At 43.8% G+C, this 27,602-nt stretch overlaps 4 protein-coding genes and 1 non-coding gene across 5 annotated transcripts; 2 read left to right on the top strand and 3 right to left on the bottom strand.

Annotated features, from left to right (window-relative positions):
* Nucleotides 1-8,846: 8,846 nt before the first annotated feature.
* On the bottom strand, nucleotides 8,847-13,454 carry ADE6 (phosphoribosylformylglycinamidine synthase). Its single transcript, XM_062910766.1, has 2 exons — nucleotides 11,552-13,454; nucleotides 8,847-11,495 (listed from the first exon to the last, which is right to left on the bottom strand). The coding sequence occupies exons 1-2, from the start codon at nucleotides 13,275-13,277 to the stop codon at nucleotides 9,154-9,156; spliced, it is 4,068 nt and encodes a 1,355-aa protein (XP_062766733.1). The 5' UTR covers nucleotides 13,278-13,454; the 3' UTR covers nucleotides 8,847-9,153.
* Nucleotides 13,455-14,641: 1,187 nt separating this feature from the next.
* QC763_0050360 lies at nucleotides 14,642-14,784 on the bottom strand. The gene has a single exon. It is a non-coding gene; the product is annotated as a tRNA-Ala (tRNA).
* Nucleotides 14,785-17,540: 2,756 nt separating this feature from the next.
* On the top strand, nucleotides 17,541-18,149 carry QC763_303120 (uncharacterized protein; the record flags this gene model as incomplete). Its single annotated transcript, XM_062910765.1, has 1 exon — nucleotides 17,541-18,149. One exon carries the CDS (start codon nucleotides 17,541-17,543, stop codon nucleotides 18,147-18,149), a length of 609 nt encoding a protein of 202 aa, XP_062766732.1.
* A 251-nt stretch (nucleotides 18,150-18,400) lies between these two features.
* Nucleotides 18,401-21,747, bottom strand: RHO2 (Rho GTPase). Its single transcript, XM_062910764.1, has 4 exons — nucleotides 20,424-21,747; nucleotides 20,239-20,317; nucleotides 19,847-20,038; nucleotides 18,401-19,561 (listed from the first exon to the last, which is right to left on the bottom strand). Exons 1-4 carry the CDS (start codon nucleotides 20,468-20,470, stop codon nucleotides 19,271-19,273), a joined length of 609 nt encoding a protein of 202 aa, XP_062766731.1. The 5' UTR covers nucleotides 20,471-21,747; the 3' UTR covers nucleotides 18,401-19,270.
* Nucleotides 21,748-22,418: 671 nt separating this feature from the next.
* NST1 (Stress response protein nst1) lies at nucleotides 22,419-27,396 on the top strand. Its single transcript, XM_062910763.1, has 4 exons — nucleotides 22,419-22,640; nucleotides 22,935-24,239; nucleotides 24,294-24,592; nucleotides 24,656-27,396. The coding sequence occupies exons 2-4, from the start codon at nucleotides 23,057-23,059 to the stop codon at nucleotides 26,864-26,866; spliced, it is 3,693 nt and encodes a 1,230-aa protein (XP_062766730.1). The 5' UTR covers nucleotides 22,419-22,640; nucleotides 22,935-23,056; the 3' UTR covers nucleotides 26,867-27,396.
* The last annotated feature ends 206 nt before the right edge of the window (nucleotides 27,397-27,602 follow it).

Genomic DNA, 27,602 nt, shown 5'->3' with positions numbered 1-27,602 from the left:
TATTAGGTTAAATAATAGTATTTCTAAAGGAAACCCGAACTAAAAAGTAAAGAAATAAGCGGTAATTAAGGAATCCCTATAATATAATTTAAAATTCGATAATATTATAGTTCCTAAATTTTTTAAAGTAATTAAAAGGTTATACTTTACTTTAAAACGGTTAGCCGATTTAATTAAATAAACTACCGATATTTTAATAAATTAAAAAGTTAAAGTATTTATAGTAATTTTATTCGTAAGAGAGGTTATCTTAATTTAGGATTTTACCGAATATAAACGGATCTTTAAAGAGGTTTTCCCTACTTAATATATTAGGACTATCCTTTATAATACATAATAAAGTAAGTTTATTTTAATCCTAAAACTATTTATAAAGAAAGTTATTAAACTTCTTAAGGAACGGGTTAAGAGAAATATTATTAAGGAAGCGTATAGTCCCTATCGTAATAATTAATTTTGAATAAAGAAAAAGGATAATAGTCTCTATTTAATTAACGATATTTAAAAATATAATAAAATTATATAATAAAATACTTTTATTTTTTTAAGTATTAAGGAATTTAGTAAAGACTTTAAAGGGTACTTTATTACCTCCTTACTTAACTTTTTTTTTAAATACGACTAGGTTAAATTAGCTTTAACGAGCCGGGACTTTATTACTTTCGCGATACCTATCGGCCTATTTAAGATATATACTTTACTTTAAGGAGCTACTAACTTAGTAATTTAATTTTAAAAAGCTATAACTAAAGTTTTTTAAAATTTTATTCTATAAGTATATCGGCTATACTTAAACGATATTGTAGTAAAAAGGCTAAAGTAGGATTATAATAATAAAGAAAAGAGGTTAAGAGTTAAAAAGTAGGTCTTAAAGTATTTAAAGAATATCGATATAGTTTTATTTAACTATAAGTTTATAGAAACTACTATTATAGCCGTAAAATTCCTTTAGTATAGACGAGAAACTATTATTCTTAGTTATTTCTATATATCGGACGGACGCTTTCCTAATTAAATAAAAATAGTAAAAATAAAGGAATAATAAACTTATTATAATTTAAAGGATATTCGCGCTTTTTTAGGGATTACCGGTTATTATTAACTATAAATACCGCTTTTTAATTTAATCGTAATCCTATTATATTTTTTAATAAGGAAGGATACAAAATAAAAATAGATAAAAGCTTAATAGGGTATAATAAAATAATTTACTTTTTTAATTATAAAAATACTATATTTAGTTTCTTTAACGTTTAATAATAACCGTTTCGGTAGAATTTTTATTATTTTTAATATAAATTTAATAGGGTAAAGAGTGGTAATTAAATAAGTAAAACTTAATAGAAAACGGTACTTTTATCGGTTTAAAAATAGTATTTAGAGTCCGGCTAAATAGAGGTATAATACTATTAAAAGAAAGTTAAAAGGACTATTATATACTTTAAAGAGATTTAGAAGGTATTTTTTCGGGGTATACTTTACGGTAGAAACGAATACTTAAATAGTAGTTTATTAAATCTAAGGGGCGGCTAGTAACGTTCCCGGCGCTTTAATAATAAAATAATTAGGATAAATTAGACTTTTCGACTTTATTATTATTTATATTTTTAGGAATAAAAACCTTATAATAAACGTATTATCGAAAAAGTTATTTAACCCCTTTAATTTAAGAGAGAAGGAGTTAAAATTAAATATTAATAATAAGGTTAACGTAAGGATTTAGAAAAACGATATTTAAAAAGTAAATATTTAGTAGGTAAATATTAAAAAAAAGAAAAAAGAAATTATTAAGTAAGGCCCTTACTTAAACGGATTATAGTTTCTTTACTTCTATACTATCGCTAAGTTCCTCGCGACTAGTACGGAGCTAAAGGTTAAAATAAAGTTTAACGTTTAAACTATTAAAAATAACGCTTTAAAAATAATTCTCGAAAATAGAGTTTTATTCTTTAAATTAAATAAAGGAGGCTTTCCCTTTAAAAAAATTATTAATCCTTTAATCGAGCGAAAAAAAGTCTTTAATACGTATTATAACAAGATAGGCTATAAAGGACGAAAAGCTATTTACGCCCGAATAATAAAAAACTATTATTAAAAAGGTATATACGTTAACGTTAAAGTTTAAATTAAAATATATAAGTAATATTAATAATAAAGCCCGAAGTATTAAAAGGATTAATATTTATATATTAAACCTTTAATTACTCTATTTACGAAATAATATTTAAACGTTTAATTTTTATTAATAGTTTCCGGAGAAAAAGTTTACTTTCTGGAGGTAAGGGATAATTTAATTAGGTATTTAGAAGCGAAGGTTTTAAATTTAGGTAAAGCTTTTAGGGTAAAGAACTTTATTTTATACGATATTATCCTTAAATAGGGTTATCCTTTAATTATAGTAATAAACGGCGGATCGGAATTTAAAAAGGAAGCTACGGAGATTTTAGAGAGGTTAAGAGTTTTCCGGGTAATAATTTTACTTTATAACGTAAGAGTAAATAAAGTAATAAAGTTTAATTATATTTTAATTATATTAATATTAATAAAAATAATAAATAAAATAAAGAAAAATTAAAAATAGTAACTTCCTTATATATTATTTATTAATAGGATTATAATATAAAATATTTATAAATATAATACTTTTTATTTAGTATATAGGTTTAACTTTATTACGCCGATCGAAAAGAATATACCGTTATAAAGAATCGTTTAATAGGAAAAGATTAATTTTAATAGATTAAGGAAAAACTAAAAGGAAAGAGCGGCTATAGATTTAGTAAAGGTAAAAGTAAGACTATTAAAATTATAAAAAATAAATTTAATTCTAGTAGTTAAAAGGGTTAATATAGTAAAATAAAAAGCTATAACGAAAAAAAATAGAAAAGGGATTCGTAGTATTAGGCCTAAAAATAGTATAATTAAAAGGAGGGACTTAATATTAATATATAAAATAAATAGAAAGTTAAATATAAATATAGTAAAGAAATTATAATACCGCTAAGACAGCCTTTTTAAAGTAAAAAAAGTTAAATTAAATAATATTTATTACTTTCTAGAAACGTTAAATAGGATACCGTTATGAACTTTCTATATACTAAATAAAGTAAAAAAGTTTTTTAAGTTAAAAAACGTATATATAAATAAAAAAAATATAAATATATAGTTAGGATTAAAGAAAGTTAAGTAAGTACCTAAAAATAGAATAAAAGAAAGTATAAATATAGTAAAAGATAAGGATAAAGAAAAAAAGATAGTAAAAGAAATATTAAGGAAGATAATAACTAAGGGAAAGATTAAAATAAAACGGAAGAATATTAAAATATAAAAGAAATTTAAAAAGGGTAAAAGTATAAAGGTAGTTTTAAAAAAAGGTAAATTAAAGGACTTTTTAAGTAATTAAAAGGAAATAATAACGAAAATATTATAATTATTATTTTTTAAGAGGGTATTAAAGTTTATATTATAAAAATAAAGCTATTAAAACTATTTATTTTTAAAGGGAAGAAAAATATTAAAGAAAGTAACTATTTAAAGTAAAGATTATTATATTATATTTTTTTAATTTTTATTTTTTCTTTTTTTATTATTTCTTTTTTCTTATTTCCTTTTTTCTTTATACTTTTCCCTTTAATTAAAAGTAAAAGAAAATTATTTCTTTTCTTTTTTTTCTTTCTTTTTATTTAATTACTATTTCCTAAGCGCTTTATATTTAACCCGCTATTCTTTTTACTCCTAGTCCTAATTAACTTTCTTATTACTAAGAATTAAGTTTACTATATTACGATCTAATTTCGATAATTTATTATTATTAAAATCCTTAAAGTAATAATTATCTTTATTAATATTAGACTATAAATAATAAATACCTTTATACTAATAATTCCTATATTTTTAATCGAAATCTTTTTTTCTTACGTAACTAAAGTATAATTATATTACTTTAATCTTAGTCCTATCGGGAAACGTTACGAAAAACCGATAATAGTTTTAATTATACTTATTATAAAGATTAATATAACTAAATCCCGTATATTAATATTAATTAAAGTTTAATTAAAAGGGTAATATTTATAATAACCCGGTAACCTAGATAAATAAACCTTTAAAGTAATAAACCTACTTAATAATTTCGAAGAATTAATGCCCGAAGAATTACCCGTTAAACCGTTTAATAAAAACCCGTTTAATTAAATTACTCGATAATACCTTAAAGATATAATTAATAATAGTTTTATTTATATTAATATCCTTAAAAAATATTTATTATTTTTTTTTACCTCCCTTCTTTATTAAATTAAAAAGAAACTATTTAAAGTAAAAGGAAGCTGCTACGTAGTTAAAATTTAAAAAGGAAATTTTAAAGTATTAAAAAGTAGCTTAATAGGGGAGAGAGATATTATAATAAGTATTAACTCCTTTAGGTATAATAGAATTATAAACGTAAGTAGGACGTCGGACCTAAATATACTTTTTATAAGTAACGCTTTAATTATTAGAAGCGCGGGTAAGGTTAGTAGGACGATAAGTAAGGGTAGTAAGTAAAAGCTTTTAAGTAAAGTTAATAGTAACCTCGAACTAGTTATACGCTATAAGGTCGAGGACTCCCTCGACTTAATTAAGAAGTTTTTTAGTAAAAAAGGTTATAGATACTTAAGTAGTAAGATTATCGATTACCTAATTAAACGGAGTAGTAGGTTCCTTAAAAAAAAAGGTTATTATAAAAAAGTAATTAATAAATATTAAAAAAAAATAAGGAGTAAGTAAGAGTAAAGAAAATTAGTATAAGTATTTATAATTAAAAGATAGAACTATATAATCTATCCTATAGGCTTTAATAGGAAAGAAACTTAATAAAGTATTTTTTTTTCTTAAACGGTTTACGTAAATATCGGATAATCGTACCTTATAAACTAAGTAAATAACGAAGAATAAAGATTTACTATTTACGTAGCTTAAAGTAAGAAAAGGAATGCTAGCTTTTCTTTCCTTTCGATAATCCTTTAATTATAGATTATACTATACGTTACTCTTTTTTAATTTTTTATAAAATAATATTATTAACGCTTTTTCCGAAGTTTATTTACGATATATCGTAAGAAAAATTTATTATTAATAAAGAATTCGGCCTTCCTAATAATCTCGTTAAAGAGATTATACGGAAAATACGTTTTTAAGGTATCGATAAAGTCTATAGCTTTAATCTCCTATACGGTATTTTCTTTCCTTAAAGTAATAATACTTTTTAACTTATTTACTTTAGTTTTAACTTAATTACCGACCTAGAAAATTATATTATAAAAAGACGGTTTAATTAGATTAATATTACTTTCGTAAAGTAATTTTCGATTAATATTATTAAATATTTTTTTTTAATTTAAAAATAATAATATCCTTTAATCGGACTTATATTTACGGTATTTATATAGCTTTTTTTACTTACGTAATATATAATCTTTAAGGTTAATTAGAAACTAAATAATAGTTTATTAATTCGGTCCTTACTTATATTTTTCGGTACTTTTTTTAAAAAATCCTTAAGCGTTATATATAGATCCCTAAAAAACCTTTAAACCCTATTATAATAAAGTTATTAATACGCTTTTTTCTATTTAATAATAATTATAACGCCTTTAACCGATAATATTAAGTCCTCTTTATTTATATTAATACCGGAAGCTATTAAGTAATAGGTATTTACGACGTTACTATTAGTATTTTAGTTTATATAAATTTGTCGAAAGATTAAAAGAAGTATTAAACGGATATTATTTCTTATTTAATATTTTATATCCGTTATACTTTTTAATATAATTTTAATATAAAAGTAAAGAGATTAGCTTACGGTAAATAAGGTAGGGCGTAGGAATATAGTTTTTAGATTTTAGAGTATTACCGTACTTACTTTTAAAGAAATATTTTATATAGTAAAAAGGAGGATTTAACGGTAATAAAGGCTTAAAGAAAGGATCGTTATTATAAAGATTATAAAACTATAAGTATTATAAGGAAAAAAATAATAAGGTTATAAATAGCTTATATAAAAAGGTCTTTAAGGTATAAGCTTAATTAAAAGATATATAATAAAAAATAAAGGAAGAGGGGTTTAAAGGATTTAATAAATGCGGAAGGATTTTATTTATTAAATACTTTTTTATCGCTATTTAAATCCTTATTACTTCCCCGGTTTACTTTATTCTTTAGTTCTCTATTAGCTTTAGTTATAATTATTAAAGAAGATAAATATATTATAGGTTTTCCTTTTAATTATAAAGAGTTTAAATTATATAACGTATTAAGCGACTTTTAATAATTAAGTAAAGTAGTAATTCCTTTTAAGCTCCGTACTTCTATAACGATAAACTTACCGCTTTTTTTTAGACTAATAATTATCCGGCTCCCTATTTATAACTATTTAGGGTCGTTAATAATATATTTTTTACTTAATTATATACTTTATTTTATAGGATAAAAGTAGGCTCTTAGAGTTCCTTAAAGACGAAGGGAAAAGATCGTTAAGTCGCCGGTTATAATAATTCGATAGGGACGGAAGTATACTTTAAAATCTAAAAAATAAATATATATTTTTTTTAATTAAAGGAAAATAGATAAAGGAGTAGTAAAATTAAATTATTTTCTCCTTTTTTTACTAAATAATATTTTCTTTTCGCTTAAAAGAAATATTTTTTTTTTATATATATATTTACCTACTAGTTTATAATAGTTAAATACGAAAGGAGGTTTAGTTTAAGGTACGGCTATAAGCCTAAAGGTTTAAGTAAGGAAGTAGGGCTCTCGGAGGATTCGGAGGTTTAAGGGTTATATATATAAGCGGTTTACTTCGGACATTCTATTTTAGAGAGATAATCGACTTTTATTTTTTTATATTTTTATACTTTGCACGCGTACAGGCAATTTTAGCTCTCTAATTAAGCCGATTAGGTGCTTATTATATAGTTTACGAGCCTATAGAGTCTTTTCTTTATCCTACGTGGAGTGCGGCTTGCGAGCGAGCTACTATTACGGAGGTGCGCTTATTTATATACCCTGTTAAGGGTATATTTGTAGTGTTGTGGTTAGTTTGTGTGTTTTCTCACCATTTTAGTATATTATAGGGCCTTAGAGGCAAAACGATAGCTTGAATCAGCAGTGTTTAGGGACTGCGGTTACCGGAGCGGAGGCTCGGCCTCCGGAAGCAATCCGAGGTCCCGGGAAGCCGAGCGCTAAGGCCGGTGCCTTGCAGTAGTTAAACGGTAGCGGCAACGTGCTCTGCAGTGGTTAAACGGTAGCGGCAACGTGCCTTGCAGTAGTTAAACGGTAGCGGCAACGTGCCCTGTAACGTGGCCCCTAACTTTATATTTAGATAGCGCACTTAGCGGGCGTTTGGGCCCGGGAAACGCGCGTTTAGGCCCGGGAACGGAATTACCCTCGGAGAGCAAGTAAGAGGCCGATAGCCTATAAGACCTCTACCTTACACCCTATCCACTGTAGTATTTTTTAGTCTATAAGGTTCAATTAATATACTGGTTCACTACACTCATCAGTGCCTTACAAGCCTATATTACTGTAATTCTCTTCTATATATTATAAGGCGCCGCTCCTATAATCCTTTTTCCTTCAGTGTTACGGCAACTGTCGAATGCTATAGTTAAAGTCTTCTTCGCTCTTAGTATACTACGCCGATAGCTATTTAAGCCTATATTTACAGGCCTTAATAGCACCTATTTCAATATATAGTATTCCGTATAAAAAGTAAATACTAGTTATTAATCTTTAATAGCTATAAAAGTTATTACTCGACTAAACTCGAGCGCCATTATTAATAAAATAATATAATTACGCTCTATATACCTTTATACTCCTTTTACCTTTTCTAGCCACTTAATATTAGTTACTTTAGGCCGCTAAAATAAATATACGGTCGCTAGATCGAGAACTTAATATATATATATATATATTAACTATATAAGTAAGCTCGAGTTTTTTTATACTTTCCGCAAGGCTTTCTTTGCTTCTATAATAAAAAGAAATATATAAAGTAACTTTACAGGTAATAACTTTATACTATATAATTTAAAAAAAAAATACTTTCTAAGCTAAATATAAAGCTTCGTACGCTAATATTTTTAAATTTCCGACCTGGTATTATATAACCTTAGGTCTCCTAAATACTATATAACCTTCGAGAAGCTAACTTATAATTAACGTTTATTAAGACTTACATTATTAACTATTAAAATAGTTCCCCGACTTTAATATTAGCTACAGTAGACTAGCTTACTAAAGGTATAACGGCTATAATGTATTAGGTGGCTCTCCTTCGTGTAAAGGTCTCTTTGCTCCGTAAGGCTAATAAGGTACTAAGTAAGCGCCGAAGAGCTAAAAAACACGTGTAAGGCTTAGAGGGTCACTTATTATGTAAGAGGCACAGGATCTACTAGATTAGAAGGCCGTGGATAAAGAGGGAGTGTAAAAAACGCAGCCGGATAATAGTAATGTAGGGGGGGCTCGTACGAAGGTTTAGTGCTGTAGTATATACGGTAAGCCTGGCCATAATGCGCGCATTTGTCAGGAGGCTATAGAAGCATCTGATTTAGCTGTTTCTGATGTAATTATGGTTACTTCTTAGTATTATTGTGTAATAATTGAGGATAATAGTATAAAAGTTGTGAAAAAGTAGTCGCTCGCTTATATTGGTCGCTCGTCTATAATGTACGTTACCTCACTAAAAAAGCCCTCTTGATTGAGCAGGCCCTCAATATGGATTCATGACAACCTCGGGTATCTAATGTCCAACAACAGATGACAGAGTTCAAGATTCAATTACTCACATAAGGTAGACCCGATCAAAAAAGAAACAGTAATGCATCTCACACCGTGATAACTATTTAGTGCCTATTTACACAAAATCCCTATTCCATCTCTTTGATTTTCATCTAGTTACCTTCATTCCAATACCTTTTTACTTCCCTCCTCATATAAAAAGAAAACAAAATCAAACCCACCCAGCAAATGTATGCCTCCCATTTTCTTTTTATGACACAAACCCCCTACACCATATATCCCCATAAACGCCTCCGCCAGCAAAACACCTCAATGTCTATTTTTGTTCGTTTATTTCATTTCAATCAAGCCGGCCTCAGGTAAGGCTATCTACCCAACCCAGCGTCTAGCACTCCTAAACATCCTCAACCATGGACCAAACTCGCCCCACTGCTCAACATCCTCCCTGGGCGCGTAGCTCGTCACATCCGCCATGATAGTTCTCTCGGGGTGAGGCATCATAGCCAACACCCTTCCATCCCTGCTAGCAACACCGGCGATACCACCAGGGCTGCCGTTGGGGTTGTAGGGGTATGTCTCGGTGACCTCGAGTCTATTGTCGACGTATCTGATGGGAATGCCACCCGACTCAGTCAAGCTCTGGAACTGCTGCTGGCTCTGGAACTCGGCGCGGCCCTCGCCGTGAGAAACAACGATGGGCAGAGAGGAGCCGTTCATGCCGTTGAAGAAGACAGAGGGGTTGGACGGGTTGTCCTCGATCTTGACCATGCTGTAGCGGGCCTCGAACTGGGTAGAGTTGTTCTGGACAAAGGCGGGGAAGTCCTCGGCGCCGGGGATGAGCTCCTTTAAGCGGGAAAGCATCTGGCAACCGTTGCAGACTCCGAGAGCGAAGGTATCCTTGCGCTGGAAGAACTCGGCAAGCTCCTTGCGGGACTTTTCGTGGAGGAGGATGGACTTGGCCCAACCCTGGCCGGCGCCGAGAACGTCACCAAAGGAGAAGCCACCACAGGCAGCGAGACCGACGAAGTCGGCCAGGGAGCGGCCGTTGATGATGTCGGTCATGTGGATATCGACAGCGTCGAAGCCAGCAGCGCGGAAAGCGAAAGCCATTTCGGCGTAGCCGTTGACACCTTGCTCGCGAAGGATGGCAACGCGAGGGCTCTTGCCGAAGAAGCCAGTAATCGAGGCGGTCAGAGGAACAATGTTCTCGGCAGGCGAGAAGGTCAGGTTGTAAGAAAGACCGGGGTCGGCAGAGTCAGCAATGATGGCATACTCAGACTCGGCGCAGGAGGGGTCGTCTCTGAGCTTCTGCATCTCGTAAGAGACCTTGGACCACCATTGCTGCATTTCGGCTCTGTCAAGGCTGGCGAAGGGAGCACCCTCTCCGTAACGGATGTTGAGGTTCTGCTTAGACGAGTCCTGGACAACACCAATCTTCTTGATGAGCCCCGCAGGAGGGCCACAAGTGGCGAAGCATCTCTTAAAGTTGGTCTCGTCTGAAGCGCGAACCTGGAAGACGGCACCCAACTCTTCGTGGAACAGAGCCTCGGTCATGTCAGCAAGACTGCCAGACTTGGCAACACCATCCATCATGACATCAACGCCGCAGCGACCAGCGAACATCATCTCAGCGATGGTGGTGACAAGGCCACCATCAGAGACATCGTGGTAGGCAAGAACGATGGCGCTCTCGTGAAGCTGGGCAAGGGCGTCAAAGTAATCCTTGAGGAGATCCACATCACGAACATCTGGGGCTTCGTGGCCGATAGCACCAAAAGCCTGGGCAAGAGCAGAGCCGCCAAGAGCCTTGTGGCCTTGGGCCAAATCGACATAGAGGAGCACAGTCTCGCCGACATCCTCAACGCGGCGAAGCTGGGGAGTCCAGGTACGGCGAACATCCTCAACCAGGGTAAAGGCAGAAATGACGACCGACACGGGAGCGGTAACACTCTTTTTAGTCTCCCCGTCCTTCCAGCTGGCCTTCATCGAGGTGGAGTCCTTGCCAACAGGAATGCTGACGCCGAGCTTAGGGCAGAGCTCCATACCGATGGCCTCGACAGCCTCGTAGAGAGCAGCACCCTCGCCGGGGTGGTTGACAGCGGCCATCCAGTTGGCGGAAAGCTTCACACGCTTGAGATCGCCTCTGTAGGAGCCACCCTTGATATCGGCAGCACCGAGGTTCAACAAACTCTCGGCAACAGCCATTCTGGCGGAGGCAGCAGGAGAGATCAAAGCCAGTGTTGGCTTCTCACCCATGGCCATCGCCTCACCAGTCTTCATACCGTTCAAGCTGAACGAAGTAGCCGTGACGGCGACATCAGCAACTGGTGTCTGCCATGGGCCAACCATTTGGTCGCGAATGGTAAGACCACCGACGGTGCGATCGGCGATGGTGATGAGGAATGACTTGGAGCCAACGGAAGGCAGCCAGAATACTCTCTGGACAGCTTGCTTGAAAAGATCGGCGTCGCTGGCAGCATCACCAAGAGCAGCCTTGAGGCTGGCGACGGGCTCGAAAAAGGGCCAGGTAGGCTTCTTGGAGCTGACAATGCGCTCGAGCTTGCGGCCCTTGGGGAAAAGAACGTCCATAGGAACATCAATAGGGCGGGGGTACTCCTTCGACTCCTTGTCGCTGAGAACCAGTCTAGAGACACCGTCCTCTTCCTTGGACAAGACAGTTCCGACATCAGAGAAACCGCAGCGTTCACGTCCTATTGCCCAGTCAGTCAAGAGCACAATGCGACTCTGAAAAATAAATCAAACTTACTGCAGATAGCAGTGAAGCGCTCCATGCCATCGCTGTTCACCAGGATGACATAGCGCTCCTGGGCTTCGTTGCACCAAATCTGGAGAGGGCTCATGCCGCGATCGACGCACTCGACCTGGCGAAGCTCGAATCTTCCACCAAAGCCAGCATCCTTGACGAGCTCAGGTAGAGCATTCGAAAGACCACCAGCACCAACGTCGTGAATCATGGCAATGGGATTGTGGTCTCCGAGAGCGACGCAAGTGTTGATGACCATCTGCGCACGGCGTTCCATTTCAGGGTTGCCACGCTGCACACTGTCAAAATCAAGGTCGGCGTTACCCTCTCCGGAAGCGTTACTGGACGCAGCACCACCACCCAGACCAATCAACATGGCAGGTCCACCGAGGACGATAACATGAGCGCCCTCCTGAACATCCTTGGGATCCTTGAGGGCGTGCTTCTCTCTTACAGTACCGACGCCACCAGCAATCATGATAGGCTTGTGGTAGCCACGGAACTCGCCCTCGGCCTTGGTGTCATCGGCAGTAAGGAGAGTTCTGAAAGTACCGGTCAAGCATGGGCGACCGAATTCGTTGTTGAACCGGGCACTTCCAATGGGGGCCTCCAACATGATGTCAAGACTGCTGGCGTAGTGAGCAGGGCGACCGACATCGATTTCCCAGGGCGCCTTGTGCTCGGGGATATGCAAATCAGAGACCCAGAAACCGCAGAGACCAGCCTTGGGCATGGAGCCCCTGCCAACGGCACCCTCATCGCGAATCTCACCACCAGAGCCAGTAGCAGCTCCGGGGAAAGGGGCAATGGCGGTCGGGTGGTTGTGTGTCTCAACCTTGGCGAGAACGTGAATAAGCTCCTTGTTCAACTTCCAGGAGCCAGTAGAGTAGTCTGGGGCCCACAGGTTGGCGTTTTCACCCTGAATGACAGCCGCATTGTCGCTGTAAGCCGAAACGGTGAAATCAGGGGTGGCCTTGTGGGTATTCCTGATCATGCCAAACAAGCTGTGGTCCTTGGTGATGCCATCGATAGTCCAGTTGGCGTTGAACTGCTTGTGACGGCAGTGCTCCGAGTTGACCTGAGCAAACATGAAGAGCTCGATATCATGGGGAGGGCGGCCCAGCTTGGTGAACTGCTCCACCAAGTACTCCACCTCAGACTGATCCAGGGCCAGGCCGCGAGCCTTGTTGTACTCATTGAGCACCTGGACCGGGTCCCGGCCTTCGGCAAATATGTCAACGACCTCCAAAGGAGCGGGCTCGCTTTCGGCAAACATGGTATTGAGATCCGGCTCTTCTGTCGTGAGGTGCTCGGTCATGCGATCATGCAGAACATCCTTGAATGGAACAGTCTTGTCGTTATAAGGCTGATCAAACTCGATGGTGATGATGCGTCCGCGCTCTATCCGCTGAATCTGGTTCTCGAAGCCGCAAACATGGGCAATCATGGTGGCCTTGGAGCTCCATGGCGAGAGATATCGCGGTGTCACGAACCATTGGCGGCCGTAACCGATATGAGTGAGAGGAGGAGTGGATGAGCCGGAGAGCGGGAGAAACTGGGAGAGGGTTTGCTTCGCGGCATTGGCGTCGCCGTTGATATGGGCGTAGTAGATCCAGGAGCCGGCGAGCTTGGACACCTTGATGGGCGCTATCTTGTTGATCTGATCTTTGAGCTTCTGGGCCTCGGAGGCCGTGAAGCAGGAGTCACCTGCGAGGGTGAGGTGCGCCATCGTCTGTGGTGATTGCGATGACACAGAAGAGGGAGCAATGACAACGGGGGGGGGAGGTCAGCTCAAATATAGGGTATGGACGACTGCAGAGAGCCAAAGCTCACTGGAATGGATACAGAGTCATCGAGCGAGCTGCGAGTCTGGAGGCGGGGTGGTGGTGGCACTTTCGAGTTTTTATGATGGCGGGGCAGAGAGCAAAACCCACTTTATTTTTGCGCTTCCCCACACAATTGGCTGGTTCTCTTATCCAACCAGTGCACTTCTCTTATCGCATAGAGGGGCAGCGCGAGAGCGAAACGACGCTTCATGTTCAAGACGAGCATATTCACGGCTTTAATTCTCTCATATCTCGAGTAAAACTTTGATATTTCCTTCTTCTCCTCATTACCCTAAACCACCTATATATCTGAGGAAGATACCTCGATAACCGTCGTATCCTCACATTCAACCGGAACTCGCTCAGGGATGCATGTGTCAGTGTCAACCTCGTCAAGGATTTATCCCAGACCCTGACTGTCAACTGTCCATCATGCAGTCCTGGCTCGCGAGATCGCTCAGGCTGCGTGGGGGTTCCTTGTCAATTACTCTATCAAATCCATTCAGTTCGGTAAAATGCCCGAGGTTTTGCGGTATTGGATGGCAACCTTTGGACACGTACGGATCCCCTGAAAACATAGGACCGACAAATGTCTTCCTGAACTACTTACATCCTATTAACTACACATTTGGTAGGCTTCTTCTAGGGTCCTATTGGAGACCCCTCCTCCTAAAGCAGCAATCATTTCAAGACGGTGTTAAGTAGGTATTTAGTGTTTGTGCCATATTCCTCTGGTTATCCACATACAGGTATTTGATGGCGCCTCAATCAAATTGACAGCGATTAGTATAACGAGACATAATTTTCTACCAAAGTGAGAAGACCGTCCACTCATGAAGTTGTATTGATCCGCACCTGTTATTGGTAAACTAGCGGAAGAAATTGCAAGGCAAATCAACTACGACGCTACGGGAGGTTTGCTTCAGAAAGAAGTTCCAAAGACTACCTACATGAATACTTTCCAGCAGGTATCTCATAACTGCGAGCTCGAAAATCACTTGACAGTAGAAGGTCTACTTTAATGAATTCAGTTCTTGCTTACCACATTAGGATGGATCTTGCTGTTGGTTGAATTTTATTCTAGTCAAGATGATTCATTAGGGTAGCTATGGTCATGATGAGAACGGTGGATGCTTAGGTATCTACCTAGATATATCATTGGAATGTCATCTATTATGTTATAACACATTGTGAGGTTGTGTAAAATCAATCACAGACATTACCACTGGTGAAGTAAACCAAAAAGGCAGAAAAATGCAAAAGGGATTGGACGTACCGGGGTTTGAACCTGGGACCTTCTCAAGGAGCCGTGTATCATTCAAGCCATGCAACTATTACAGAATTGGAACAGCTTCAGAGCAACGAACAATTATTTGCAAATGAGACGTCGTACCACTAGACCATACGCCCTGTCTGTTTTGTTGTTATGTGGAACCAAACACAATCTTATAAGCTTGGTTTCGCGTCTCCCCTAGTTACGGAGGCAACAATGGGGCAGGCAGGTTCGTCTGGGTGTTGCCGGCCTGGCTTCCACCTAGCACTGATTACCTACAAAGAGTTAGCTATCAGCAGATCAAGCTGTTCACGGGAGTTCTATCAAGCCCATTTCCCACATCTATACTCCACAGACGAAGTGGTCGAGTCGTTTTGACAATATCCCTTGATGTCATAAAAAGTTTGACACTGCTCGATAGCCTAGAGGCACCTAACATTTGGCTTTATATTATAACTACTCTAGAAGATAACTTCTTCTTTTTCTCATTTAGTGGTATCTAGTTGGTTTTGAAGTGTTCGGATGGAGCCGGTCACTTCAAGGAAAGAAAAGATGCGTTCCTCATGGTCTACATCAATTCAAACATCACAGTCAACGCAACCGGGCATTTTCATCCTCGATGTCCTTGCTAGCACAGTTTAACACAAGGCGCTGAAAATCGGCTTTGGTGAAGTATCTTACCCACGTTGTCGTCGTGAATCCATAGCAAAACCGAAACGGACCAAAAACTGATCACCGGGACTGGCTGTGGGGTCAGTTTACCTCAGGCTCTGAAAGCAACTCTAGCATTGTATTGCAAACTTAATACTTATGTTCCAGAGCTTACTAGCATTGAAGTTCTCAAAAGCAATATTTACCTTAAAGTCCATCGTATACTCTTATTTCCTAGTTTCAGCCTTTTTTTATTTTTTATTTTTCAAAGAAAAACGGTATGTTCATCAAGGCCTTTGACGTTTAAATTCAATCCTGTATGATAAGAGACACAGTATGAACCAGCAAGTAACAACCCTACGACCAGCACCAACCACGATCACCTATAATAACAAGATCCCCGGCAACAGCACCAACAGCAGTAACAGATCAATAGCATTAATAACAGCAACAACAGCCACCGCGATGTCGCTGCAGCAAACAGACGCCTCCGCACGCTGGGCCAGCCTGGTTCAGGCTCACCAGTTTACAGTGTAGTCGCACGAGGTAGCTCGCGAGAATGAGCTAAATACGCCAGCGCCACTAATGTTCTTCTGGAGGAGGGTCTTGCTCGTGTGGGCGATGAGATCTCACATTTCTCCGTTCACATCCAAGGAGTTCGAATTCGAAGGGCAAAAGTCGCTGCTACGTTTCGAGAAAACATCCGGCTCACGGGACACCAGCGCGGCGACCACGCCTTCCGGGTAGCAAAGAACTCCAAGATCAGGTAAACTCTCAAGAGGTGCCTGAAGTACGAAAGCCAAATCCAGCAATTTTCCAGACATTACTTTCAGCGGTTCATGTACGCAGTCCTGCCGGCAATTTTCGAGATGGTTATCTCTCTATTGGCTTTTAATCCGGCTGTCCAGTAACAATCGCTTCTGTTTGAACTTGAGCGGATTGGATTGAGGCTGAGACAGAACCAAATCAGCCAAGTCGACAATATCTGCCTGAGCTGTGGAAACTTAGATTGTTGGCTTTTGGGACGAGACGACTATGATCACGCCAAAGGTTCGTCCTGTCCAGCTTATAGCAGTTTTCCAGACCTCAACAGCGACGGATACATATGCCGCGGCTTCCTGGTTGGTTTAAAAGCTACGAAAGAACAATATTTGGGGCTTTCGCTCGTATCAACTTGAGTGGAATTCGTTTATCCCTTTACTCGAAGATGCATCTGGTACCAATTTCGACATTCTGCTTAAGCATCACACAGAGAGGATGAAGAGAGAGGGACTATCTATGCTTTAAACAGCGTCTCATCAGTCAGCACGCATGTGTTGTTGTATTGCAGGCCAGAAAACATCACCCTTGACTGAATCACTGTGAGCGGAGGTGGAAGTGAAGAGGGTGTAAGTGATAACGATAAGGAACGGGAATGGGTCCCTGCCACCCTGCCCACAAGTTAATCAAGACACCAAACCACCCAAATCGCGGTCACTTATACAGGAACCACCAATCCTCACCAGCCATATCTAAACTGTAGTTTAGTTAAAAGCTTCCAAAATTTTGAACAGGAGTAGGCCCGAGGTACTATATCCTTCTAGCACTTTTTTTAGACTTTTAAATACTTTTTGGGAGAGAAAGGCGTGTGTGAAAAGGCGGTTTGTATTTGGTGTCGCAATTATTTGTGGGCAGGGTGCCTGCCAAACCAGATTTCTAGGCGACCGGCAATCCAGCAGCCAATCACCGCTCGAGAGGCAGCTGTTGTGCGGGGACCCACAGGAGCACTCAACTTTTCATCATTTTTACCGCGAGCACCACGAACACCTTGCGACTCGGAGCCCCCGCAGTGGTCAATCGAGTCCCCTCGTCCGCGATAAACACCAGTCGTCGTCGGGTCCACGAAGATAAGGAAACTTTACACCGGGGACAGCACCAAGAAAAAGAGGCCACTCGATACCACCGACCCCTCGGACGACAACCCTCCTGGAAAGCGACCCAAACTCGCACCTCTCAAGACTCGCGATCTTCCCACTGTGAGACCGGCAGATCAGGAACCTACCGACCGCCCCCACGATCGAACAAGCCCACTGCAACCTAGTTCCGAGCAATTCCTTTCGAGATATATCCCAAAAACCTCAACCCCTCCCCCGAACCGCAAAGGCGTCGCCATCCCCACCAACGGCCGCCCCAAGAAATCCGTCCTTGCGAAACGATCCCCCCCTCCAACCCGAAAATTCATCCCCTTTTAACAGCAATCACCATGTCAACCAAGACCTTCCTCCCCTCCCTCAGGGCCCTCACAACCCGCCTCTTCACCCGCCCACTCCCCCTCCCCACCCAACAATGCCGCCCCCTAACCACCACCCCCCCAAGCCTCGCCCTCTCCAAATCCTCCATCGCCAAACTCGGCCCTGGCTCCAAACCAGGCAAGGGCTCCTCCTCAGCCAACAAAAACCAACCAACCCGCCGCTCCAAGAAGAAAGGAGAAGTAGTCCGCGACCCCCGCATGATCAACCTCCTCCGCCACTTCGCCATCCTCTCCCCTCAACGCATCCCCGCCCCCCTACGCATGGCCCGCAACCGCTACCTCCGCCACTGGACCATCCACCGCGCCTGGCTCCTCTTTCGCCGCCAGCAGCGCGAGGCCCGCGAGAGGAACTGGATGAGGCAGTACCAGTCCATGAACCGCGCCTGCGAGGAGCTGAGGCTGACGAGCGGGCCAGGGACGAGGGAGGAGGGGTATCTGTTTAGGATGGCGATGGAGAAGAAGGGCGTTTACGGGCTCAAGGGGGTGCCGATTGAGTATGCTAGGGCGCAGACGGAGACGCCGGCGAGGGTGCCGTGGGATCATGAGTGGAAGAGGGATTGAGTAGTAGATTCGGCCTAGATTTGGAAGATGTTGAGAGATGGGAATTGGGCGGGTGAGTGAGTGGGTGGGTGTATATACCCTGATATATTTTAAGATGTGTGGAAAGAGAAGTTGTATAAAATATCATGTATCATCACTACAAAAGAAAACGCTTTCGGCATTTTTTTTTAAAAAAAAACTTGGAAATCGCGCTCAGAGCAGCAAATAAACAAGCTCAACCACACTTCACAAATCTCACTGGGTCATGACTGATGAGTCCACAATCTGTTTTTTTTTTTTCGAATTGAATACAGAAAATATTCGATAAGTCACAACCGCCCCCTGCCGCACCTACAACACCACGCTTTTTACATGTTCCCATATTACCCTGCTCATAGAGAAGAAATGGAGATATGGTAGGAAACAGAGACATCGGCAGTTCAAGATAGAAAAACCTCAAAAACACAGTTCAAAATAATTAAATTCCCAGTTTCGCTTTCCATGCAACAAAACAACAGAAAAAGAGAAAAGAGAACCCAGCCCAAACCCAATTTCACTACCTGCCCCTCCCATTTCCCTTTGATGAACACTAATAAAAAAACATGACAAAATACAGACAATGAAAACAAAACACCTCCCCGCTTGTTCCCCCATTCCCTAGATCGATACTTGAGAGAGAAAAAAGCCTCCGACTGAGAGTAGTGAGAAAGATATAACCAGAGAGAGAGAAAGCAAAACCGAAAGTAACTTCTATAAAACCGTTATTAATACAGAAACTCGCTGGCCTTTTTGGTTCCCCCCCTCCCGTCGTTTTCACACGTCAAATGTCGTGTGTGTATGGACTGTTGTGCCGGATTTAGGGCGGTTTGTGAGGGATGATTGAGTAAGAATGTTATTCGTTCCGGCCAAGCGGTGGCAGTGATGTCGTCTGGGGTGGTATGTGGTGTAGTGTGGTGTGTTGGTGGAGTAATGGTGATGATGAACATGAAGTGAAGCTGCTCAGACCTGAACTGCCTTACTACTTCATGCGACTTCCAACGCGACCTGGGGCTTGCAAAAGAAACCTATGCCATCCCGTCCTCCTCCTGGCGTAAATCGGTCTTGTCCCGTGAGAAGCACCACATGTCAGATGCGTTGGTTGCTCATAAAATGACACAGCAGCCGCCCCCCTCGCTCTTCTCAAACATGAGCAGCGACGCTCTCGTGGCCGCCTCAAACACATCATCGACGCCCTCGCCCGTCAAACTCGAGCACTCGAGGTACTTGCGCGCGCCGATTTCTTTCGCGGCATGCTCGCCCTCGGTCGGCGTGATAAATCTCTGAGATTTCTTCCGCATCTCTTCAATGGCGACTGGGTCGTCGCGGAGATCCTTCTTCAGTCCTACCAGGATGATTGGCACCTCGGGACATCTCTCTTGTGCTTCTGTCACCCACTGTATTACACATTATCTCGGTCAGCAAAAATGCTTCCTCCTTTCTCCTTTGCGCTTGTTTGCTCCCTCCTAAACCAAGGCACAACACCCAGCAGATCCCGACTTCTTCCACGCCAATTGACGAATATGGGGAGGAGAAGAGATTGCGGCGTGGTACAAGCGTAACACCATGACGGTGACGTTAGATGCAGCCCGGAGTCTTGCAGCATGGGGGTTGGCCGAAAGAGGGAGGGGGCCCATGCGAGAAGAAGCATGGGGAGGGGGGGAGGATTCGGCGGAACCCACCTTGTGTTTAACATTATCGAGTGAATCTGGCGTGTCGATGGAAAAGCCTATCAGGATGACGTGTGCTTTGGAGTATGCTAGCGGCCGTAACCGCTCGTAGTCTTCCTGGCCGGCGGTATCCCAGAGGGCGAGTTGTACGTTCTTGCCGTCTACTTTGCAGTCGGTCACGTAGTTTTCGAAAACGGTTGGAATCTATGGGGGTGGTAACGTTGGTTAGCGTCGTTGAAGTAGGCAAGGCCGGAGGACCACATCGGTGGGAAACATTGGCATGGAGTTTGTAGGTGATTCGTAGAATTGGTAATTCGGCGACTAGGACTTACATAGTGCTGTGTTTACCCATGTTAGCATCAACAACACACCGACGAAGCGTGGGTCAGTCCAGGAGGGCTTACTGTGGGGAAGAAGCCGAGGGTGAATACGCTCAGCAAACTGGTTTTACCGCAAGCACCGTCTCCGATGATAACGAGCTTCCTGAACAACGGGTCGAGTCAGCAAGGTCTCAATTGGGGGGTTGAGGGGATCGCGGTGCTGGCTCCGGCAGAATCGCAAAAGGTGGATGGAGTGGATCTGGACGTACCTTCGGATGGCAGTCTGGTGCTGTCCGGATTCTTGCATGGCGGCCATGGTTGGCAGATGTGTGGGATAGGAGGAAGGGGAAATCGGAGGAGCGTCGTCTCGCTCTGGGGCCTCGTTCGTTGTGCGCAATGGGTTCGGGAAGGGGGTTGAATTGGCCACGGATGGACGAAAACTGGAGAGAAATAAGAGAAGCACACTGCTCTGGCTGACCGCTCGCCTTTCAAAGGAAGCCGGCACAGTATGGATGCATGGCCAGCAGTAAGCGGTGGCCCAGGAAATTTCGAGGGGAAACAATGGGTTGATAGCGGCTTGAGGCCTGATTACATAACACCAACACGCCAACAGACCCCCTGTTTAGCCTCTGGAGCTTCCCACTGGCAGCGTCTCGTCCCGGCCGGCCCTGGGGCGCGATACGATGTGCCATGCCCCACTTTCCCCCAGTTGCTGGGCCCAGCAAGCCCGACAGCACCGTTCGATTTTAACTGTCACTCCTGTCGTCACTGGCAAACCATCATCCGAACGCACCGAGCAACAATACCTAGTCTACCTGGATCAAACATCTGTTCAGACTAGGTGACTGACTAGACACCTCAGCACACCCAAACAGACCACACACAACAGCCCAACTTGGCCAAAGCAAACTTCCTCCGTGCGTGGGAAACGCGAGTGACGAGTGGGCCGTAATGGCCGCGGGATGCTCACACCATGGCTTTGATAGGCTACTGAGCCGTTGGCGACCGGCGCTGAACTCTGGGGGGGCAGGCGGGCCACCCTGAGGCTGTGCACCTTCACAACTTCGTACCCGACGACATCAATGCTCAATACGCACCCGATACGGCCTCCCACGCGAATCATGGCACCTTGAACGGAGCGGCTGACGGAGCTGGAGTGTTCCATTGGACCGGATCAGCTATTCTTGACTACCTATGTAAACGAGGTTGTGATTATGGAGAGAAGGCAATGTATCATGGTCACGGCGCCAAGACAGATTAGCTCTTCGGTGTCTGTTACACCATGATATGGTTCTTGTGCTAAGAAGCTGTGGAGCAGAGGAAGCCGCCAAGGGTGTGTTTGAAACAGGTCGGTTGGCACTCGAAAGGGGTAGGTCAGCAAAGATTTGTGGTCGTGAACAATCGCAGTCGGTGCGGATGCGGCATCGCTTGCATTTGAAGGCCAAGAGATCTAGCTTCCACCGGTACCGCTGGCCCGGGAGAAAGCCACATGGAAATCGTTTAAGGGTCGACATTTGCTCTCGAATCGAGTGCCTATTTTTGTTTCGAAGCATTGCTGGTCAACAGGAAGTTGCGATGGGTGGAGAGTATGAACGGAGTAAGTGTTATCAAGTGATGGGCATGCTGATGATGCTCGGCCGTAGGAATGACCAGAGGTTATCACAATACACGCGACTCCCCCCACTCACTTATAGCAACCTGCCCTAACGTGGCGATGACGGCATTGCTCACAGTCTAGCCCCTGAGCGCCCTTTCAGAGGCACCAAATAAGGTAATAAGCTGGAGACCTCCAGCTATTATTGTTGGCATATCGCATCCATATCATGGATGTTCATCTCGTCTTGGAGTTCACGAATTTCTTGGTTCATCGTATTTACCAGCAAAGGAACATAGGTACAGATTCGAGCTAGCGTGTCATGTTGTGGCAGATGGGATGGGAGATCTCCCAACATTTCATATGCCCCAAGTCTCCAATGGGAACAGGTTTAGTTGATGGTTGATGGCACTAGGTCACGGGAGTGCCTGCCAAAACTACCGTATGAAGGATTGTATCGGCATACAACCATTGAGCGGAGAATATGAGCCGTACTATGAAAACTTTGTCGTGTTCTCTTCGCGGCTGAAGGGAGGAGCGGGAAAGCTAAAGTCGCAAATTGAAGACAGGGCAGGAGCGACACAGCAAGGCTGAGGTCACGTGTAGCAGGTGGGCCAATAGGAGCGGGGAGCTCTGGGCAGCGCGCCCGCACTGGAGGAGTTCCAGGGCCGGGACCACAAATCTAAGCAATCTAGGAGCACCTTGAACATCCGAACAACTTGATCACCTCCGAAGCGCACGACATCTCTCGGCCTGCATCCTGTCCCGCGCTGAACCCCGGAGTCGCGTCTTTACCACCCCGCGCCCTCTTCCGTCCGCCACCTTTTTCGCGCTCTCATCTAGCAGCTCTCAACACCCCAAGCGTCTGCCAGTGGAGGACCCTGAAGTGAGAGTGAGTGGTCGACCCCTCCGTCAATTAACCCTCATCAACCCTGCCCTGCCCGCGACGGCCCCCGAGCCTAGTCATGACTCCCTTTTGATTTCCCCAACCGACAATCGAACGAAGTCGCTCTTTGGGTCGCTACTACAGTTTTGCTCTTTCCACCCCATCGAATCACACTGCCCTTGCCCGCAATCAACCTAATAGGACAGAAGAGCTCCTCGAGCAACGACCGTTTGAACTTTGACACAATCCGAACCTTGTGCCCCCTCGACATTGCCTATGCTTACCTAGCAAATCACTTAGTTCTGCGACGGCTTTTCTCTTTCAGGCACGTGCCATATCCGACTCGCCGACTCCACGAAGGGACCATCTCACTACATGTCCTCGTCACTTATCTACTTCAGGTTGCATTGAACTAGGTGACGATGAAGGGCAATCGGAACCCGGCCCCGCCAGTTGCTGCTAGTGCAGCTTCTCAGTCGCCCTCGGCGAAGGGGACAGCCAAGTACACCAACAAGGATGGTTCCAAGTTCATCACAGTACCTAAAGGCAGCACGCCCGTAGAATCTTCCCAACCTTCTCCAACATGTGCCTCCCCGGCGCCACCTGCTCCACCAGCGGTGAACAGGAAGAAGCAGAAAAGGCGCGAAAAGGCTGCGGCCAAGGCCGCTGCTGAGCAACAGCAGCAAGCACAGAATGGTCAGCCTTCAAATGGGACTCGCAGTGGTCCACAGCCACCTCAAGGCCAACCCTCGGCCGATGTCGAACAGCATGAAGACGAGGACGAAGAGGAAGCGGATGCCGGTCAAGACTCTCGAGACCAAAACCAACAACCTCCAAACGGGACTCCTAACGGGCAGCCTGCGAAATCGAAGAAGGCGAAAAAAAAGAAGAAGAAAAACAATAATGTTGCAGGGGCGAGTGCTGACGGTTCGGTGAATGGCAACCACGTTGATCACCGTCCCCCACCAACGTCACGTATCAACGGCCGAGGGATGTCGAAGGAAAAGATTTGGAACACCAGCTCTCAAGAGGAGCGGGAGCGAATCAAGGAATTCTGGCTTGGACTAGATGAGGTGCAGCGCAAGAACCTAGTCAAGGTCGAAAAAGATGCGGTTCTCAAGAAGATGAAGGAGCAGCAGAAGCAAACTTGCAGTTGCTCGGTTTGCGGGAGGAAAAGGACGGCGATTGAGGAAGAATTGGAAGGGCTCTATGACGCCTATTATGAAGAACTGGAGCACTATGCGAATCATCCTCATACGACCAGTAATTCCTCACTACTTAGTCGCCACCACTCGATTAGTTTTTCGTCTATCCCACCTAATCTACCACACGGCCTTCCAAGCGGGCCGAGATACACCCATCAACCATCTCACGGTCGAATTTTGGAGCACGTTGACGACGATGCGGACGAGGATGAAGAAGGCGAGGGCGAGGAAGTCGACTATGAAGGGGAAGAGGGGGAGGAGGAGTACAGCGAAGAAGAGTTGGAGGATGAGGAAGAAGACGACGAGGAATACAGTGACGATGAGCACGACCCATCCGAACTGCACCGAACCGAATACGCTTCCGACTTCTTCAATTTCGGAAATAGCCTGACAGTGCAGGGTAGGGACAGACTTCCCATACTTCCCTCCTTTTTACAGACTTATCCCTATGCAGGGACTGGCAATAACGCTTATGGCTCCTCTTCTATAGGCGGCATCCTGACTGTGGCCGACGACTTGCTCAAAAATGACGGTAGAAAATTCATTGAGATGATGGAACAGCTTGCCGAGCGGCGCATGGCCACTCAAGAGCGGGTGCTGCATCCTGGTGAGCAAGACTACGAGCACACGAATGGCGACCGCTACAGCCACAGCCACCCCCCGCCCGATCCTGATGACGAGGAGGAGGACTATGAAGAGGATGAGGACTATGAAGAAGACGAGGAGGAGTACGACAGCCAAGAAGAGGAAGAGGTATGGCAACAATTGTGATTTTCCTGGCCCATTCGAGTGCAGAATTCTAATATGGGTGGACAGGATCCCATGACTGATGAGCAGCGCATGGAAGAGGGCCGTCGGATGTTCCAAATATTTGCTGCTCGCATGTTTGAGCAGCGAGTACTCACAGCCTATCGGGAGAAGGTTGCCAAAGAGCGTCAAGCCAAGCTTCTGGAGGAGATTGAGGCTGAGAACCAACAAGATGCCCAACGCAAAGCCAAGAAGGCCAAGGAGGCCCAGCGACGCAAAGATAGAGCGGCCCGGAAGAAGGAAGCTCTAGCTGAGGAGAAAGCTCGCAAGGAAGCCGAAAAGGCTGCCGAAGAAGCCGCGCGTAAAGAGGAAGAAGAACGCAAGCAGGCCGAGGCGAAGCAGAGAGCAGAGGAGAAGCGGAAGCGAAGAGAGGCTCAAAAGAAGGCTGAAGAGGAGGAACGGCTACGCAAGGAGGCTGAGCGACAACGCAAGATTCACGAGCGGGAAGAAAATGAACGCAAAGCTCGTGAAGCTAAGGAACGCGAGAAAAAGGCGCGCGAAGAGGCTCGGCTCAGGGAAAAGGAGCAGAAAGAGCGAGAAGCTCGTGAAAGACGAGAACAGCAAGAGCGTGATAAGCGTGAGAAGGAGGCCAAGGCCAAAGCAGAGCGTGAATCTAGAGAACAGGCCAAGGAGACCAAGGAGAAGCGCAAAAAGGAAGAGAGGGCAGCTCAAAAAGCTGCAGCTATTGCGGCGACTGCTGCTGCTGCAACGACCCCTTCTGTTACGCTTCCCAAACGTCCAGCCCAGCAGTCTGCGACAGCTATTCCAGCTCTGGCACAGTCGTCAGCCTCGTTTGCGTCTCCACTAATCACGGTAGCTACACCAGCCTTGCCGATGGCCCCTACACCAGTTCGTCCTCGTCAGCCCTCTCAGCAGGAAAGCTCAGGCATCCAGACATCAGGTGTTGGTTTTCCACCCGGGGTCGCTCCGAGCCATAGTCAATCACCTCATCCCCTGACGCCGATACAGGCTAGTCCAGGCCCCATTGGCCCACCAAGTAAGTCGGGACTCACAGGTCCAAACCTATTCGGCGGGCAAGCATCACAACACGCTGCGTCACCTTTGAGCGCGCAGCCCAGCAAGCCAGTACCGATGCATCCGAGTCCGTTTGGTATGCCCATGGGCGGCGGCGGCAGTATGCCGTTTCCTCCTGGCTTGGGCCAGATGCCGCCACCTGGATTTGGTAGTCCAATGCATCGTGATCCACCATTTTCACCCATGAATGCCTTTAGACCTCCTCCTGGGATTGTATCAATGCCTCCTGGACTAAGCGGTCCTGGTCCTAACCGAGGATTTCCACTACACCAGCATCACCCGCCTGGCTTTCCCGGACCGTTGGACTCGCCTGTCTCTCCAATGGCTCATCTGATGGGGCCGGCAGGTATGCAAAGCAATGGCGGTACCACGCATTCCCGCCAAGGTTCTGGCAGTCATGAGAGTGGCGGACCGCAACCCATCTCAAAGCCGACACCAATAGGACGCCCAGCCAGTGTTGTCCATGGCCAACGACCGTCAAGCTCTTCCCCTTCTAGGGACTTTTCGAGGAATGATCCGGACACGCACTTGGGAAGCAGTGCCCTACTAGATGACGGAGATGACCCGATCGACTTTGCTGGTCGTCCGGTGAGATTCCCAACCGCATCATCATTGCCACGACCTGGAGGATTTGGTGCTTTTGGAATGGACCCCATGTTCCCCAGTCATCCAAACCCTTGGGGACCGCAACCATTCGGCATGCCACCTCAGTCGCATCCTTTTCCCCCAGGACCTCCTCCTGGCTTTGGCGTGCCTAGCCCAGTAGGTTCCTCATGGGGTCCCCCTCCAGGAGCCAGCTTTGGCATACCAGGTGTTCTCGAGCGGCCTACTGAGCCACGCCACCTAACTCTCCGCAAGATGATGCGCAAGGCATGCGAGGACCTAGGTGAGCACGACACTCAAGCGGCCGAGGGGCGAACGGGATTCATCCCACTGGCGGACATCAAAGCCCAGGTTGACCGACTGCACATCAACGGACCCCCGGTAAATTTCGACGAACTGCTCATGATCTGCGAGACTGAAGGCAACGAGGTGAATGGAGGTGGCATCTTTGAGCTTCGCGAAGAGAATGGGAACAAGTCGATCCAGTACTTCCTGAATAATGATCGGGCAAGACCGCAGGGGGTTCTCAGGACGGTTGGGTATCATCCGGGCAGTCCAACCAGTGGCGGTGGGCTTGGGTAACACTGCTTCCCACTCTGACTTGTTGATACTTTGAAGAAAGTACTTATTATGCCAAGGAAGAGGGCGCGGGTGTTTTAACCTGTTCATAGCGAATAACGAAGACACCAACTATTAACCGAGTCATACATCACCTTGCCTTTATGTTCTTGGGGAATCACCAAGGTCCACGATGTCTTTGCGACCAAGCCTGGCAATGAAGCATATTTATTAGCTTACTGGGTGTTTTGCGTTGGGTTTGTCTTGGTGTTGAGATGCGTCGATAATCTTGTGGTAATTTTCTCAGAAGGGCGAAGCATTTGAGAAAATAGATGGTTAAGGAGATGGTCGGAGGGCGTGGAATCAAGCCAAGTTGTCGGGTTTAGTGTAAAGTAGCTAAGTATTGCGGATATTGGAGGATGTAAAAATCAAGTGGCTCACAGAGGCTCTATTCATGGCTCATCTACTGACCTTTATGCTCGACTGTGACTCATTGAGTGATTGAGTTTAAAGCCCTGTGGACTGGAAGGCTTAAACAGTGGGATATGTCGGTGAGCTTCACGCCATGAAACAGACATTATCGAACAGATGAAGTCACATGAAAGGGCATTGCAGAAGGACAGCTTAAACAAGGTGACAACATGAGAGAATATGCCCAATGAAAAATATATTTCCCTTCCTGTTATACTCCGGCTTTAATGAAGCAGCTAATGCCCACATCTCCTGTGTCTTGTTTATCTAACTGTTTTTGTTCTTCCCG

The sequence above is a fragment of the Podospora pseudopauciseta genome, chromosome 3 (assembly GCF_035222475.1).
Source record: "Podospora pseudopauciseta strain CBS 411.78 chromosome 3, whole genome shotgun sequence".
Classification (NCBI taxonomy): domain Eukaryota; kingdom Fungi; phylum Ascomycota; class Sordariomycetes; order Sordariales; family Podosporaceae; genus Podospora; species Podospora pseudopauciseta.
The sequence above is the reverse complement of the archived record's forward strand: the minus strand, read 5'-3'. Positions and strand labels throughout refer to the sequence as shown.